This window comes from Sebastes umbrosus, chromosome 3, assembly GCF_015220745.1.
Source record: "Sebastes umbrosus isolate fSebUmb1 chromosome 3, fSebUmb1.pri, whole genome shotgun sequence".
NCBI classification, from domain to species: domain Eukaryota; kingdom Metazoa; phylum Chordata; class Actinopteri; order Perciformes; family Sebastidae; genus Sebastes; species Sebastes umbrosus.
In genome coordinates this window covers 1,729,429-1,747,265 of record NC_051271.1, presented here as the reverse complement: position 1 = coordinate 1,747,265, position 17,837 = coordinate 1,729,429, and the positions used below count along the sequence as shown (strand labels likewise).

At 41.1% G+C, this 17,837-nt stretch overlaps 1 protein-coding gene across 1 annotated transcript in view; it reads left to right on the top strand.

Moving 5' to 3' along the window:
• Window positions 1-17,837, top strand: part of LOC119485097 (complement C3-like) — a 49,483-nt gene that overhangs the window by 30,463 nt on the left and 1,183 nt on the right. The window contains exons 32-43 of the mRNA XM_037764400.1: window positions 645-808; window positions 4,384-4,539; window positions 6,040-6,099; window positions 6,282-6,372; window positions 7,544-7,595; window positions 7,706-7,793; window positions 9,350-9,439; window positions 9,649-9,754; window positions 10,556-10,645; window positions 10,743-10,826; window positions 11,597-11,677; window positions 11,929-12,076. Of these exons, the coding sequence (XP_037620328.1) occupies window positions 645-808; window positions 4,384-4,539; window positions 6,040-6,099; window positions 6,282-6,372; window positions 7,544-7,595; window positions 7,706-7,793; window positions 9,350-9,439; window positions 9,649-9,754; window positions 10,556-10,645; window positions 10,743-10,826; window positions 11,597-11,677; window positions 11,929-12,076 (1,210 nt within the window). The remainder of the gene's footprint in view (window positions 1-644; window positions 809-4,383; window positions 4,540-6,039; window positions 6,100-6,281; window positions 6,373-7,543; window positions 7,596-7,705; window positions 7,794-9,349; window positions 9,440-9,648; window positions 9,755-10,555; window positions 10,646-10,742; window positions 10,827-11,596; window positions 11,678-11,928; window positions 12,077-17,837) is intronic.

Below are 17,837 nucleotides of genomic sequence, written 5' to 3'. Positions count from 1 at the left end.
TCTTTTTATTGTGTTTTTTTTAAATGAAATGTGACCTTTTGTTATTCACAAAAAAAATCTGAGATTTTGAGAATAATGTCATAATATTACATGAATAAAGTCATAGGTTTACGAGAAAAAAGTCGTAATATTATGATAATAAAGTCATAATATTATAAAGTAATAATTTCACGTGTTATTTTGTTATTTCTCATAAAGTTATGACTTTTTTCTCCTAATATTACGACTTTTTTTCTCGAAAAGTTAGGACTTTCTTATCTTAATATTACGTCTTTTTTCTCATAATATTCCAACTTTATTCTGTAAATCTCAGATGTTTTTTCCTTCAATGTGGCCCTAATACTCCGTAGTACATTTGCTCTTTAGCCCTCACTGCATTAGACTTATATAATATATACTTAGACTATAAATGTGTTACCTTCATCACAATGCTCAAATGTTTTGCGGCTCCAGACAGATTCTTTATTTTTGTTTTTGCCTAAAAAGGCTATTGATAGTAAAGGTTTCTGACCCTTGCTGAATACACTGACTATGGAGAAGTACCTCATCCAACCCCACTTTAAAACCCCTAAACTATCCCTTTAAAGCTGACACTTCTGTTTTCCATTCCTCCTTTACTGTTAACCGTTTCCTCTCTCCTCCAGGTGGCAGCCACTGGCCCGATAGTCAGAACACCTTGTTCACCTTGGAGGCGACCGGCTACGCCCTGCTAGCGCTGGTGAAGTTGGGACGCATGGAGGAAGCTGCAGCGCCGTTTAAATGGCTAAACAGCCAGCGGAGGAGAGGAGGAGGCTTCGGCTCCACTCAGGTAACGGCAGGACGAGTCCGGTGGCTCAGCTGTGATCTGCAAATCCAACAATTTCTTATTGTCTCTTCAAGTTCATTCACCTGCTCCAGGCTCTGATTGGTGGGTACTGCACCCACCGACGGGGGTTTTATTTTGCTCGCCCCGTTTATATCAATGCGGTTAGTCTAGGGTTCAGTCGTAGAAAAGTCGTAGTATTATGAGACTAAAGTCATAACATTATAAAGTAGTAATTTCTTGCATGCAAGACCTTGTCTATGTTATTATTGTCTTTTTTTCTTGTAAAGTTATGACATTATTCCCGTAATATTACGACTTTTTTCTCGTAAAGTTATGACATTATTCTCTAATATTACAACTTTTTTCTCGTAATATTATGACATTATTCTCATAATATTACAACTTTTTTTCTCGTAAAGTTATGACTTTATTCTCGTAATATTACGACTTTTTCCTTGTAAAGTTATGACATTATTCTCATAATATTACAACTTTTTTTCTCGTAAAGTTATGACTTTATTCTCGTAATATTACGACTTTTTTCTCGTAAAGTTATGACATTATTCTCTAATATTACAACTTTTTTCTCGTAATATTATGACATTATTCTCATAATATTACAACTTTTTTTCTCGTAAAGTTATGACTTTATTCTCGTATAAAATCACAACTTTTTTCTCGTAAAGTTATGACTTTATTCTGGAGATATCAGATGTTTTTTCCCTCAATGTGGCCCTAAAACTCCGTAGTACATTGTCTCTTTGGTCCTCACTGCATTAGACTTATATACTATATACTTAGACTATAAACTGTGTTACCTTCATCACAATGCTCAAATGTTTTGCGGCTCCAGACAGATTTTTTTTTTTTCCCTAAATGGCTCTTTTGATAGTAAAGGTTTCTGACCCCTGGACTAGGCTAAATAACAGAAACACCTCTCTGTATAATACAATACAGTTGTAGGGATTTGGCAGAACAGGTTTGGTTATTAGCAAATTAATTATTAAATAATAATAGAATTATTAATATTAATAAAGATTATCAATAAACATTAATAATAAACGGGGCTTCACCCAGGAATCAGGGATCAATAACCAAAACGTTAATATAGTCTCATTAAATATACTAAACTATCAATTTGGAATGTTGATTAATAATTAAATTAATAACTATAACCAAAATAGATAGTAAAGGTTGAAGGATATCAGAGTTCTTGACATAGCAGAGGTTTGCATTATTCACTCTTGTACAACATTAAACAGACCAGCAGGTATATTCCACAAACATTTATTTACAAGATAATAAAGGTTTAAAACACAATATTAATCTAACTAAATAACTAAACTAAACAAACCAAACAAAGTGTGTGAGCATGTGTGTGTGCGTGTGTGTGTGTGTGTGTGTGTGTGTGAGAGAGAGAGAGAGAGAGAGAGAGAGAGAGAGAGAGAGAGAGAGAGAGAGACACGATGGCTTCTTGTCTCAAAATGTCTGCCTACAGACAAAAGGGGTGAGCACTGTAAAACTACAAAGATGGCGGGATCAAAGATGGCCGCCAACATGTCACCACATGGCCTCTTTGTTCTTCGGAACACATGTGCTCAGGAAGGACAGAGATGGGGATGATGTGGGGGTTAAGATTATCTGAAGCCGTATGTTTATGTTTATCTAATTCACAGCTTCTGTATGTGATCTTAATGTGTGTCAGATAATGCAGTGGGTTAGAAAAGATGGTTAGTTTGCATGCAAGACCTTGTCTATGTGAAGCATAAACTAAATACATCAGATGTGGCAAAGCCAGCTACCCAAATATCATAACTACAAATAATATCACAACAGTCAAACTCAATGAATAACATTAAACCAAATCAATACAAGAACATTCTAGAAATCAAAGTTGAACAGTCTTGCTCAGCCACGTGCACTTTCTACTGCTAAGGTAAGCCCAGTACGTTACCAATCCATGGAAGAAAAGGGTTTGTAATTCCATGTGTTGAAGTTGTGGTTCCAAGTCAAAGATGTTGTCTTTGCTGTGCTCAAATCCGGTTGTGCAGATTGGAGGAAGCTGATCGCTCCAATACTTCTTCCCAGCAGCTTGATAGCTTGGTGCTAACTTCCTTGCGGTTGTTGCTTGAAGTTAGTAGGTAAAAAGGCATGCTCTCGCTTCTTCTGCTTAGAGGTTCCTTGTGTTCCCATGGCTGTTGCCTAACAGGCCATAGATCAGAGAGCAGAACTGCTTGTGGTCTGGAGAGCAGCAGCTCACTTCCACAGGTCAGGAGGTGAGAAGAAAGGGCAGAAAGAGGAGGAAAAAAGAGATTCCTCTGGTTTTGTCCTGGGTAGATTTCACACCTATGTGTGAATGCTACAGTAGCCAATGGCTACTGAGCTGCGTCCACAGCCAATGGCTGCATGACTCAAGGATCCTGAGAAGCGTAGTTCATTGTCTTTGCCACCAGTAATGGTGGGTCCCTACACAGTTCAACAGCACCACAAACTGCCGCCTACAAAAACCTACAAAAACTGAACATTAACCTTCATCGAGGCATTTATCGCAGGACTAAAGCCAGGTGGACCTAATAAAGGTAAAACTTACTATTTAGTAAGGCTGGGACGATTCACCTATCTCCTGATTCTATACTATCACGACACTTTGGCACCGATTCGATATGTGTTGATATTTTACGTATTGCGATTCGACCATGGGAAAAAGTTGAATCATACACTTCTACGGACTGTTACTTTGTAAAATATCTAAATTAATCCAGTAAGAATGTTTGATTTTCAGCATGTATGTAGTCAGAGATGTCCTGAAACCAGCAACCCAAAAATCAAAGAATAAAGACATTTCCCTCACAAATTAGTGGTATTTTCTTTTAATTTATAATGTTTTATACTTCTGGTGAATATAATCCAATCAATCTTATTTCCATAGATGTATTTTGTGTATACAGTTCCCTTTGTTAACATCTTTAGCCGTGATGTCTAGCTCTGCTTTTCCTGTCAATGTGTGAAACCCAAAGTGTTTCCTTCCTTTACTGGATGTGTAGTGTTTACCACGCTGGATTTAACATGTGAGGGTGCAGGTCGTATCCACGCTGACCCTCCGACATTTTATACTTTCTCGTCTCGACTCGCTGCAGTTTGTTTTGCTTTCGACAGATATGGAACAGATATGACGTCACGTTACTCAGACTACAACAATAAAAGCGTAACTTCCTTCTACCTCCACATAGACTCAAATGAAGCAAATACAGTATATTGATTTTGGCGTTAAAACATCTATTTCAGATAGTAAAAAATCTCGATACATAGGTGAATCGATTATTTTTCCCACCCCTACTGACTAATATGATGGGAGGTTTTGTCCGATTTTAACTAAAACTAAATATCATTGGTACTATGATTGGTCACTTCATGGTTTTGAGTCTCTTTACTCGTGGTAACGGTCCAAACTGATGATTACACAATAACGTAACCATTGAGACAAACTCTGATCGTTAAGATGACAAAGACGTTACCCAATTAAATGTTCTACAATCTGTCTCATCAGTTCTGTGTTTCCCTTCTCTGTCCTCTCTCAGTCCACCATGGTGGTGCTCCAGGCGCTGTCAGAGTACCTGATAAACAAACCTCCTCCTGATGACATCAGTCTGGATGTGGACGTCAGGATAACGGGACGCAGGGAAATCCGCTACCATTTCAACCCCGAGACCGCCTACGCTGCTCGCTCCTCCAGGGTGAGAGACATGAGACTGAATGTAAAATCCAGACAGAGTTCAACATTAGGAGACACTGGGGGAGTTTAACTTGATGCTTTTCCATTGGCGGTTGAAATTTGAGAGCGCCACTGGTTGCAATAACCTCTGAGATCCCGGCCAACATTACTGTCTTTAAGAGACTGTAGAGACTCAATTTAAAGCTAGAAGGAAGATACTGGAATCATATGAAACTAGACGACCTAATGCATTCGTTGGTACCAACCAATGCTCATGTAAGGGGAATAAATAACGCTCCATAGTTAGGCTACGTTTTGGCGATACGTGAATTAAAATGGGTTCTATGGGTACCGACGAGTCTCCCCTTTACAGACCACTTTATGATAATCACATGAAAATAAAATGGTGTATTTGAATATTTCTGCATACTGAGGTCCCTGAACATTCTTGAATTACAAGAAACTGGGTATCACTATAAAGCTGAGACTCTTGTGGATCCAATGAGCCCAACTGGATTCATGTGTGATGATGTTAGTCCCCATAGGAGACATTTCATTGACCTCCCTGTATAAAATGACCTGTGGTGACCTCTGGCATAATCACAGCCTCATGAAACTTTACAGCCACAAACTAGAGACCTAGAGCATTCAGAGGATGGATGGATCAAACTAGAGACCTAGAGCATTCAGAGGATGGACGGATCAAACTAGAGACCTAGAGCATTCAGAGGATGGATGGATCAAACTAGAGACCTAGAGCATTCAGAGGATGGATGGATCAAACTAGAGACCTAGGGCATTCAGAGGATGGATGGATCAGACTAGAGACCTAGAGCATTCAGAGGATGGATGGCTTTCCTGGCTAGATTGACAATAAGGGGGTTTCCTGCCATCCAATCGCCAAAAAATGCAAATTCCTGCAGAAATCTCTAAATGTCAAAAAGTTTTTGATCCCACATTACAGCATGTCTTTTTCTATGGTGTTCCTCAAGGTCTTGGTATCTTAATGTGGTATTTTGGAGGGATTTTTGATCATTTACATCATTATTGATGATTATTATCAATTCTCCAGTGGTAAAAAATTGTTAAATGTATTAAACCAAACATGTGTAACAAATGATATCATCCCAAAAATTGCTGCAACAACTTATGACACATAATAGAGCATGGGGATGACCATCATATACTTCTATCATAATGATCTAAACACTTATACAAAATTGAATTGGTGCCTAACCAAAACACAATATTTATTTCTGATTAATGACCAGAACAACTTGACACAGTGCTGAGCAGCATCTCAAATTAATCTTCAGGTTCCAGCTTTCAGATGATGTTCACCACTTCTATGTGACATCTACTGTTGACCTGCTATCTCCCCCCTAAAGACCCCCTGGACACCCCTAAAGAAGACTAAAACCTGTCTATGTGGGTCTCAGAGAGATAACAACATCAGGGAGTGTATTTTTTTATGTATTTTACCACAAATGTCTTCTTCTCTGGTGCTTCTTTTTTCCCGTAGTTGCCTGCTGATCTGGATTTGATAGTGCAGGCTCGAGGGAATGGACAGGGAATACTGGAGGTACGATCACACGTTTACTTTTCTACATTTTTCTTTTCTTTTTTTTTCAACACATACAATATAGACGTACATGGAATGATATGATCACATGACCAACAATCATTCAGTAATGAATGAAAACCTAATGTTTTGGGGTCGTTTCTCTTGTGCGTCCCGTCCCGTTCCCTGAACTTTGACTGAAGGTTGTGACCTATTACAACCAGCTGCATGAAGTGGATGAGAAAATACCCTGCAAGGACTTTGAGCTCAACGTCACTATTGAAGAATCCAGCGGTAACTCAAGTTCTCACACTGCCTCATGATATATGAATGATGTCTTCCTCTCTCTGTTTTCTGACACTTTTACTGTCACAAAGGGATGAAATACATTTTAGCAAAGATGAAAATATCCTGGATTGTTCCGTTTCCTTGATATATCGGAAACAAACAGCATAAAACATGACATGATTACAACAATGTGACAGCATAACATAACTCAGAGGAAAGTTAATTTGCTTTTGTAAACCTATAACAACTGCCATGACGTAAACATAACACAAAACACAGATGAACATTTTATTGATATTTATAATGTAAGTCAAAGTCACACATGATAACATAAAGCATTATATTTAAAATATTGACGTAAATAAATTTAGCAGACGATAATTAAATAAAAGTAAAGTGAATAATTAAATAAATGAATGAAATGAAGCACTTTTTAACAAAAATAGTGAAATATTAAAAAAAGAAACAGAAGAAAGAATTAGACAAAAAATACAATATTTAAAACATGCATGTACAAAATATGAAAATGTAAAAAAGTGCATTTTCAGATATATTTTTTATGTAAGTCACCATCACATATGATAACATAAAGCATACTATTTGAAATATTGACTAAAATAAAGTAAAAATAAAAAAATATATAAAATGAATGAAGCACTTTTTTTACAAAAATAGTAAAAATAATTTAAAGAAACAGAAGAAGAAAATTAGACAAAAAAATACAATATTCAAAACATGCATGCACAAAACATGAAAATATAAAAAATGTGCATTTTAAGATTTATTTTTATGTAAGGCACCATCACATATGATAACATAAAGCATAATATTTAAAATGTTGACATAAATAAATGTAATCGACTATATTTAAATAAAAATAAATAAATTAAAGAAAGCCCTTTTTTAACAAAAAATAGTGAAATATGTTTTAAAGAAATAGAAGAAAAAATTTGACAAAAAATACAATATGTAAAACATGCATGTACAAAATATGTAAAAAAGAGTGCATTTTAAGATCCCATATTGATTGATTTGGAAATTGATTTCTATAAATGTTAATTAAATAAAATAAAGTAGCATAACCAAATAAAATATAGTATTATATGCATCTAATTCCACAGGATAAGCAGCCCAACCTCACTACATTAAATAATGCTTTGTTTCTGCTCTATAACAGAAAAGCCTCCAGCAGATGTAATAAAATCCTACCAGATCACCATTAAAGTGAGGTGAGTTGTTCTTATTGTCTTTAAACTTTTTTCACTTTTATTGAGATTGAAGAAGGGTAATAAAAGTCTGAAGTATCTTTTGTCAGCGCTGGTGTCTTTCTGTCTCACAGGGCTTTAGGACCCAGAGACGTCAGGATGGTGGTTCTGGATATAAGTCTGCCTACTGGCTTCACCCCAGAAAACTCTGACCTGGAGATGGTAATCAGCCTCTGCTACCACATTAAGATTATCCAGTTTAATGTTCAGCCTGCTTGTGTGTTATCTTATATCTGTAGTATTTTGAAGAGTTAAAGCCACAAGCAAATGCTTGATACTTAAATGTTTTTGCTTTTATTTTGGAAAAACACCTGAAGAGATGTAACTGACTTGAAGAATAATTTCCCATTTTGACAAGAGAGGAGTAAAGTAGTTAAATACACTTTATTACACGGCTTTGTTGAATACTCGATTCTGATTGACCAATCACGGCGTTCTACGGTCTGTTATTTCTTTATAACAGACCGTTGCTATGTATAACAGACCGTTGCTACGTATAGCAGACCGTTGCTACGTATAACAGAACGTTGCTATGGGCGCAGCTCTGTGGACCGTTTTTGTGTCAAAATATTGATTTCTTCAGTAAGTAGCCGTGCAATAAGCGGGATAATGTACAGCTAGCCGCTCATCGTTGTGAAATAAACACCTTCAGGAGTTGTTGAGGTTTATTTCACAACAATGACCGGCTAGCTGTACATTATCCCTCACATAGACCCAACCGAACTGATAATAGCATGGATTCTAGGACTAATTAACTTCCTATATAAAACTCTCTGTATATATATATACACTATATACTGTATATATATATAAAACCTTTTAAGAAGGTTACAAATACCTTGCAAAAAAGTCACAATTCAAGCGCTGCTGATGAGGACATTGTCTCAAAGTGAAAATGATGCTTTTCAGCATCAATAGTTGAAATGTTTTGTGATGCTGGTCAGTCTTCCATCACTGTATGAGTAAATGGAGGTGTTTTAAGTGTCTTAAAATATCACTGAGCACTGAGCACTATGTTATTTTACTACGGACATGTATTAGGGCCAGGCATAAAGGGAAAAATGAGAGGAGGAAGTTTATTTTATATTTTGCATTTTGAGAATAAAGACGAAATGTTTAGAATAAATGCTGAACTTTTGAGAATAAATCAAACTACTAGCATTAGCGGCATACTGAAATTGCGACTTTATTCTCAACATTTTGGCTTTATTCTCAAAATAAAAAATAAAATTAATAATAAAACAATAATAATAAATTTCCTCCTCATTTTTCCCCTCATACCTGACCCTTAAACGCTTCCGTTGCATTCACACCAGATCAGGCGTTGCGGCGATTCGCCGCACAACCGGAGAATCACTTTAATGGCCCATTGACTGCAAGGCGATTAACATCATTTGTTCTCACGACTTGGTTGTACAGCTCTGGATCGCCGGTTACGTGATTAGCCCAAAGTTGATTCTGTTTCTACTTTTCCGCCGCAGAACGCTGCATTGTTCCATCACCCCCTGCGGCCGCCGCAGCAGCCACAACCTAAACACACTACCCTTATTCAAAACCGCCGGATCTGGTGTGACTGCAGCTTAATGTGTACTGGAGCAACATCCCAATCATTCCCTTTCAGATAGAAGTTTATAAAAAGTTCTCTACATCGTGATGATGACGAAGATGAGACATGTTTAGGTTGCTAACTGATTCTGTGTGTGTGTGTGTTTGTCCAGTTGTCGAACTCAGTGGACCGCTACATCAATAACTTCCAGATAGTTGATAACCTGAGTGACAGAGGCTCTCTGATCATCCACCTGTTCAAGGTAAAACATTGTTTACTTGTTTGCAACCAGAGGGACTCTGACGTGCTGATTCGTGTCATTTATTTGCACAAATTCAAAGTTTCCTTCCATGAAATTATCTGGATAACTTTTCTTAGTAAAACCCAGAGCTTGCTAAATTGTCTGCGATGTTTGTTTCTCTACTCTGTTATAATAAATTCTCCTGCCCTGTCCTCCTCTGCTCCTCTCAGGTGTCCCACAAAGAGCCAGAGGTCCTGATCTTCAGGCTTCAGCAGAGCTTCAAAGTCGGCCTCCTGCAGCCGTCCTCGGTCACGGTCTATGAGTATTACAACCCGGGTAGGAGAACACATTCTGACACACATTGATAGTGTAGAATATGTCCACTTTATTTATTGTAATTGTAATATTGAATAGAAAGTAGCAGCGAGCATGTCTTCAAATCTTGAACAGTATCGGGTGCCAGGTAGTAGCAAGATCAGAAGAAACAGATCAGCGGCACTCACAGATGAAGGGTCTTTCTTAGTTTATTCTGGGCAAAGAAACGAACACGTTTCAACTATAAGCCGTCATCAGCGTGATCACTCGAGCAGTAATGCTAGTTTTAAACATTCAGGTGAGACACAGACACCAAAGAGATTACATGATTACATGTCCGCCAGGACTCCACCTCTCACAACACAGGAGGCGTGGTCACAATAGTCAGAAACAACCAGCAATACAACACCAAATATCTTAAAAGCCCAAGACCGGAAAAATATCACAAGAGCTACTTCATAAAAAATGATGAATGGAGACACACTCAACCATGACACATTAATGATATACATTTTCTATAGCCTCTATTGAGGGAAGACTATATTAAAGTGGCTCGCAGGCTAAAACGCTACCAAAAAGCACAGAACAAATGGAGGGAATCAATCGCATGTAAAGTATAATTAAGAGCTGTATGACCCTGTAAGACAGTAAAAACCTCTTCAAGAGTGTACAGTACAAATATCATATCATAGAAAAATGTGCTAAGATGTCGTAGAAAAATAGACTAAGATATCATAGAAACATTTACCAAGAATTGTGATATTGAAAAATAATATTGTATCTTTGAGTATGATGGTGTTGTATCCCTGCTGACTCTCTCAGATCACCGCTGCAGTCGCACCTACACTCCCAGTGAGGACAAAGAGGAGCTCACTCAGATCTGCAGGGACAACGTCTGCCGTTGCACTCAGGGTAAAAGCGTGCATGTGTCTGCAGCAATGCATTAGTGGACATGTTGGTGTTTATTTTCTTTTGTATTCATTTTTTTTAATGTGCTCATGATCTCCAGGTGATTGCTGCGTCTCCAAAACCGACAGTGAAAACTTCCCCGCCTCAGAAAGAGAGACGTTTGCCTGCAAGACTTTACACCACGGTACGATACACCGTCACACACTCACCGCTTTAACACGCAGACATGCAGCTGAGTTTAGAGTTGGTCAGAACAAGTCTCAGTCTACATTGGGAAATTGCCACTCAAATCTATCTGTCTATCTATCTATCTATCTATCTATAGATAGATGGGCTGTCAGTCGATTCAACTATTTAATTGCATGACTGTCCATGATTAATTGCAAATTATTATGCCACATTTTGAACATATTATGTTCATAATTGAGCTACCCAGAGCTTTACAATCTGTCCCACAGACTATTTTACTTGCTTCACCCTTTTAAATTCCAAATAATTATGCCACATTTGAAACATATTATGTTCAAAATGTACCTTAAAGGGAGATTTGTCAAGTATTTAATACTCTTATCAACATGGGAGTGGACAAATATGCTGCTTTATGCAAATGTGTGAATGCAAGAATGAGAGGATAACATGAGATGAATTATTTGCAATTCTTGGTACAATATGCAGAGAAAAGGATCAAAAGTAATGCTCAGTATTTTATAATATCTCCTGAGTAATTAAAGGCTGAATCTAGTACATATATATACATATGTATAAATAATCTGTACTGAGGAAACTCTCAAGCTTTATTGTAATTCATTTATTTGCTAGTATTAGCATTAATAATAAGATTATTTGTTGCAGCATTTATTATCAGGCTATGGAAACACTGACATGCCCAATGTGCTTATTAGGTTCCGTTATTTCTTTTATGCATGTGACATATTTTTGTTTCTTATGCTTTAGTTGTCCAGGTGAAGGTGCTGAGTGTCAGCCAGAGTTACTACGACAAATACGAGATGGAGATCACACAAATTATCAAGCTGGGTGAGTCAATTCAATGGCTGTCTGTCTTTTACGGTTATCAGCTCTTTTTTTAAATCATGGATTGTTAGCTAATAAAAACCTCAGTAGGATATTACTACCTAAAACACTTGAGGCCTCACAATGAAGAATTCCCAAACAAAAAGCATTTTAACAGCCCAGGATGTTATCGAAATAAATCAAAATACCAGATGGACCCATATGCAATATAATGTAGATATAAGCTATCTGAATTTATTCCTCCTACCATCCAGGTGTGGAGGCAGGAGTGGAGGTGGGCCAGAAGAGGTTTTTCATGTCTCATGGAGGCTGCAGAGATGGACTCAACCTGGAGACGGGCTCCCAGTACCTCATCATCGGCCCCAAAGAGGACCGGTGGAACGTTGACACTGAGACCAACAGGTAAGAAAATGGGAGCTGAAGTTTACCTGCAGTAGGACGAACAGTTGGTGTTACGTTCTGGTATAGCAACAAAAGCTTGGACTCAAAATGCAGCACACAACGAGAGTATTAAAGTATGAACAAAAAAAAGTATTTATTTAAACTACAGGGTTCCAGGTTGAGGAAGAGCCGAGAGCAGGAGTGAGCAGGCAGGTTTGGAAGCAGCCACAGCTGGCAGGAAAACAGACCTGAGCACAGAGCAACAAAAACAAGGTTTAGTCCAAACAATCAAAAACATAAGAGCAACCGCAAAGACAAGAGCAAAAAATCCAGGGAGCCTGATGTAGTATGTACCACTGTGGGTGACGAAATGATCTGGCGATGAGTTGCAGGAAGACCGGGGTAGATATACTGCTGGTGATTGGAATGATTGATTGCAGCTGCTCCTGCTGTGCCTGCCCAGGAGGAGGAGGAGGAGAAAGGCCACACCTCCCGACACAATGACAAACTAGACAAACCAGGGAAAAACACACCAGATACAAAAGGGCAGGGAAACAGAGGAAACAAAAGGAAACACTAACCTACAGGCAGTGCTATCATGACAGTACCCCCCCCTTAATGAGAGCCTCTAGGCGATCTACCAGGTTTCCCAGGATGAGCCTGGTGAAATTCCCGAACCATCCCAGCATCTAGGATGCGGGAACGAGGAACCCAGGAGCGCTCCTCTGGACCGTATCCCTCCCAATCTACCAGATACTGAAGGCCCCGGCCTCTACGTCTAACATCCATCAGTCGTCTGACTGAATAAGCTGGCTGACTGTCAATGATCCGGGCGGGAGGAGGGGGATTGGTCGGAGGGACCAGAGGACTGGTGAGGACCGGTTTTAGCTTAGAAACATGAAACGAGGGATGGATCCTAAGAGACTTTGGCAGGATGAGTCTGACAGTGGTAGGATTAATAATCTTCTCAATTTCAAAAGGGCCAATGAAACGGGGAGACAGTTTTCTGGAGTCAGTCTTCAAAGGTATATCTTTGGAAGATAACCAAACTCTCTGACCTGGGATGTAGACGGGAGCCGGGGTCCTGTGACGATCCGCGATCCTTTTGTTCCTCTCAGCTGTCCGAACCAAAGCAGCCATAGTCTCCTTCCAAACCTTGCGGCAGCGTTGAAGGTGGTGTTGCACAGATGGCACAGCCAACTCCTCTTCTTGTGCAGGAAACAGTGGGGGCTGGTAACCTAATGAGGCCTCAAACGGAGATACCCCAGTGGCAGCAGAAGAGAGAGAATTATGCGCATATTCAATCCAAACTAACTGTGTACTCCAAGAAGAGGGATTAGTAGCAGCAACACAACGTATGGCTGATTCCAAATCCTGATTAGCCCTCTCAGACTGTCCATTAGTCTGAGGATGGAAACCAGAAGACAGACTGACAGTGGCTCCAAGGGCTTGACAAAAAGACTTCCAAACCTGAGAGATGAACTGAGGACCACGGTCCGAGACGATGTCCACAGGGATACCATGCAGGCGAAACACATGGTTAGTCAAGAGATCAGCTGTCTCATGTGCTGAAGGCAGCTTGGGAAGACCAATGAAATGAACGGCCTTTGAGAACCGATCAACAATGGTAAGTATCACTGTTTTCCCATTAGAAGGGGGAAGACCAGTGACAAAGTCCAATGCGATGTGGGACCAAGGGCGACCAGGTATGGGTAATGGGCGGAGCAACCCCACAGGCGGCCGATGAGATGTCTTTCCCCGGGCACAGACTGTGCAGGCGAGGACGTATTCCTTAACGTCCCTCTCCATTGTGGCCCACCAGAAGTGTCGTCTGAGGAGTGACAAAGTCCTACTCATCCCAGGATGGCAAGAGAACCGGGAAACGTGTCCCCACTGCAGGACCTGGGAGCGAACTGACCCAGGAACAAACATTCGATTAGCGGGGCCAGTACCTGGATCCGGTTCTTCACGTTGAGCCTCCCGAACCGCTGACTCAACCTCCCAGGTTAACGTCCCCACCACCAAGGCTGCCGGCAGAATGGTGTCTGAAACACTTGGTGACTCCTCTGATGAAAACTGCCGGGATAACGCGTCAGGCTTGATGTTCTTGGAACCAGGACGGTAAGTAAGGGTGAAGTCGAATCGACCAAAAAATAAAGCCCACCGAGCCTGGCGGGAATTCAGTCGTTTGGCTGACTGGATGTAGGCAAGATTCTTGTGATCAGTCCATACAATAAACGGAAACTCCGCACCCTCCAACCAGTGTCTCCATTCCTCCAGGGCCAACTTCACTGCCAACAACTCACGATTTCCCACGTCGTAGTTGCTTTCAGCTGGAGACAGGCGTCGAGAGAAGAACGCACAAGGATGTAGCTTCTTATCGGTCTTGGAGCGTTGGGAGAGGACAGCTCCCACACCAATGTCCGAGGCATCAACCTCCACGACATACTGAAGATAAGAGTCAGGTTGCACCAGGATGGGTGCGGACGTAAAGCGGTCCTTTAATAAGGCAAACGCCTGATCCGCCTCAGGGGTCCAGCGAAAAGGAACAGCAGGAGATGTGAGCTTAGTCAGAGGAGCAGCAATTCTGCTGTAATCTCGGATGAATCGACGGTAGAAGTTGGCGAATCCAAGAAAACGCTGCAAGAGCTTCCTGGAGGAAGGTTCGGGCCACTCTGCCACCGCCTTGATCTTCTCCGGATCCGGCCTCACCTGCCCACTCTCAATGATGTAACCGAGGAATCCAACAGAGCTGACGTGAAACTCGCACTTCTCCGCTTTCACAAACAGTTTGTTCTCCAGTAGTCTCTGGAGCACTTGGCGCACATGAAGCTGGTGTTCTGCGAGATTAGCGGAAAAAATCAAAATGTCATCCAGGTAGACAAACACAAACCGGTCCAAAAAATCTCTCAAAACATCATTAACCAGTGCTTGAAATACTGCAGGGGCGTTAGTCAGTCCAAAAGGCATCACTAAGTACTCAAAGTGACCCAGTGGTGTGTTGAATGCTGTCTTCCATTCATCTCCCTCTCGAATCCGTACCAAGTGGTACGCGTTCCGCAAATCTAGCTTGCTGAAGACAGTAGCTCCCTGTAGAGGTACAAAAGCAGAGCTGATTAATGGCAGAGGGTACTTGTTCTTCACCGTGATATTGTTTAACCCTCGAAAATCAATACACGGGCGGAGAGTCTTGTCTTTCTTGCTCACAAAAAAGAATCCTGCCCCTAGAGGCGAAGAGGAGGGTCTGATGAGGCCTGCAGCTAGAGAGTCATTTATGTAGGTCTCCATAGCACCTCTCTCAGGACGTGACAGGTTGTACAGGCGGCTTGAAGGCAGAGTGGTACCAGGTAGCAGCTCAATAGCACAATCGTATGGACGATGAGGTGGCAAGGATAACGCTCTCTCCTTACTGAAAACCTCACCGACCTCATGATATTCAGTAGGCACAGCAGACAAGTCAGGAGGGACACAGGGCGGAGAAGCAACACTGATCTCTACAGGTGGTAAGGCAGACTGCAGGCACGAGGAATGACAAAAACTACTCCAGCCCATAATCTTACTGGTCGACCAGTCGATCTGGGGGTTGTGTAGCTTCAACCACGGGTTTCCGAGAACAAGAGGAGTCTTAGGGGCAGAGAAAACAAAAAACTGTATTAGCTCACGGTGGTTTCCAGACAGAATTAAAGACAGAGGTTCAGTGCGGTGAGTTACTAATGCTAAGGACTTGCCATCTAAAGCACAGACTCTGACAGGAGTCTCAAGGGGTTCAATGCTGATATCAGCCTGAGAGACTAACTCAGCATCTAGAAAACTCTGCTCTGCACCGGAGTCAATCAATGCTAACAGGGGCAAGGACATGTTACTCATACACAGTTTAGCAGGTATTTGAGTACAAGGTCTAGTGTTGGTGGGGACATCAGTTTTACTCACCAGTATCCCCACAGCTACTGGTGAGCCCGCTCTTTTGGGCGGAGAGGACATGCAGCAAGGAAATGTCCGACTTGACCACAGTAGATGCATTCACCCGCTCGGATCCGTCTCTGACGTTCAGCGGGAGTGAGCTTAGCCCGGCCCATCTGCATGGGTTCATCAGAATGAGCAGAGGAGCTGGAACCGGAGCCGAGAGTCTCTGACGGGCTGGAGGCAACTCTCGCGAGAGTAGGAGTAGCGGCAAAGGCGTTCATGGGAGTGTGGGATTTGTAGTTCTTCTCCCGGCGTCTCTCCCGCATACGGTTGTCCAGTCTTATAGACAGATCAATAAGAGCATCAAGAGAGTTAGTATCATCACGGACAGCAAGTTCATCCTTTAACTGTTCACACAGACCGTGTAGAAAAACTCCTTTTAATGCCTCGTCATTCCATCCAGCCTCCGCAGCCAGAATCCGGAAGTCCACAGAATACTCCGCCACACTTCTTTGACTCTGTCGTATGTTAATCAAACGTTTAGCAGCATCTCCAATACATACAGGGTGGTCAAAAACTTTCTTCATTTCACTCATGAAACAATCATAGGACAAAAACTGTATCCCTCCTCCTCCCAACATTGCTTCAGCCCAGTCCAGTGCTCTCCCTCTTAACAGTCCCGTAACATACGCTACCTTGGCTTGGTCTGTAGTGAAGGTGACTGGTTGTCGGGAAAAAACCAGAGAACATTGGAGCTGGAATCCTTTGCATCTCCCCAAATCACCGGCATATGGTTCAGGTGGAGGAACAGGTGATTCTCTGAGTGGCTGAGGCGGAGGAGGAGGAGGCAGAGCGGGGGATGGGGCTAATTGGCCTGAAATTGTCTCCAAACATTTTCCCATCTGAGACATTTGATTTCCTAAAGTCTGTTGGGTCTCTAATAAACCCTGAAGTAATTGGTGATGTTGTCCTAACAAAATATCATGGCTGGAAACAGCCTTCTGAAAAACATTTGTGTCTGCTGAGTCCATAGTTAGGGCCAGATCATTCTGTTACGTTCTGGTATAGCAACAAAAGCTTGGACTCAAAATGCAGCACACAACGAGAGTATTAAAGTATGAACAAAAAAAAGTATTTATTTAAACTACAGGGTTCCAGGTTGAGGAAGAGCCGAGAGCAGGAGTGAGCAGGCAGGTTTGGAAGCAGCCACAGCTGGCAGGAAAACAGACCTGAGCACAGAGCAACAAAAACAAGGTTTAGTCCAAACAATCAAAAACATAAGAGCAACCGCAAAGACAAGAGCAAAAAATCCAGGGAGCCTGATGTAGTATGTACCACTGTGGGTGACGAAATGATCTGGCGATGAGTTGCAGGAAGACCGGGGTAGATATACTGCTGGTGATTGGAATGATTGATTGCAGCTGCTCCTGCTGTGCCTGCCCAGGAGGAGGAGGAGGAGAAAGGCCACACCTCCCGACACAATGACAAACTAGACAAACCAGGGAAAAACACACCAGATACAAAAGGGCAGGGAAACAGAGGAAACAAAAGGAAACACTAACCTACAGGCAGTGCTATCATGACAGTTGGAGGTTCTGACTGAGATTTTATTTTTTTTTAAATATATTTAAACTGTCAACATTTGGCGGATGTATTTATTCTAGTTGGCATATTAGGGCCATTATAGGTGGGAAAAAAACTTTTAAAAAATAGAGCCGGGAGGAGGGGGGGGGGGGTAATATTCAGACAAAAAAGAAAAAAATCTGAATTTATGAAAAAAACTAACTAGAATATTCTCTGAGATTATTAAATCATAAATTTGCAAAAAAAAGTGTGTTTTTTGTCATGGAACCACATCGCTTCACTTCAAAAGGTTGGC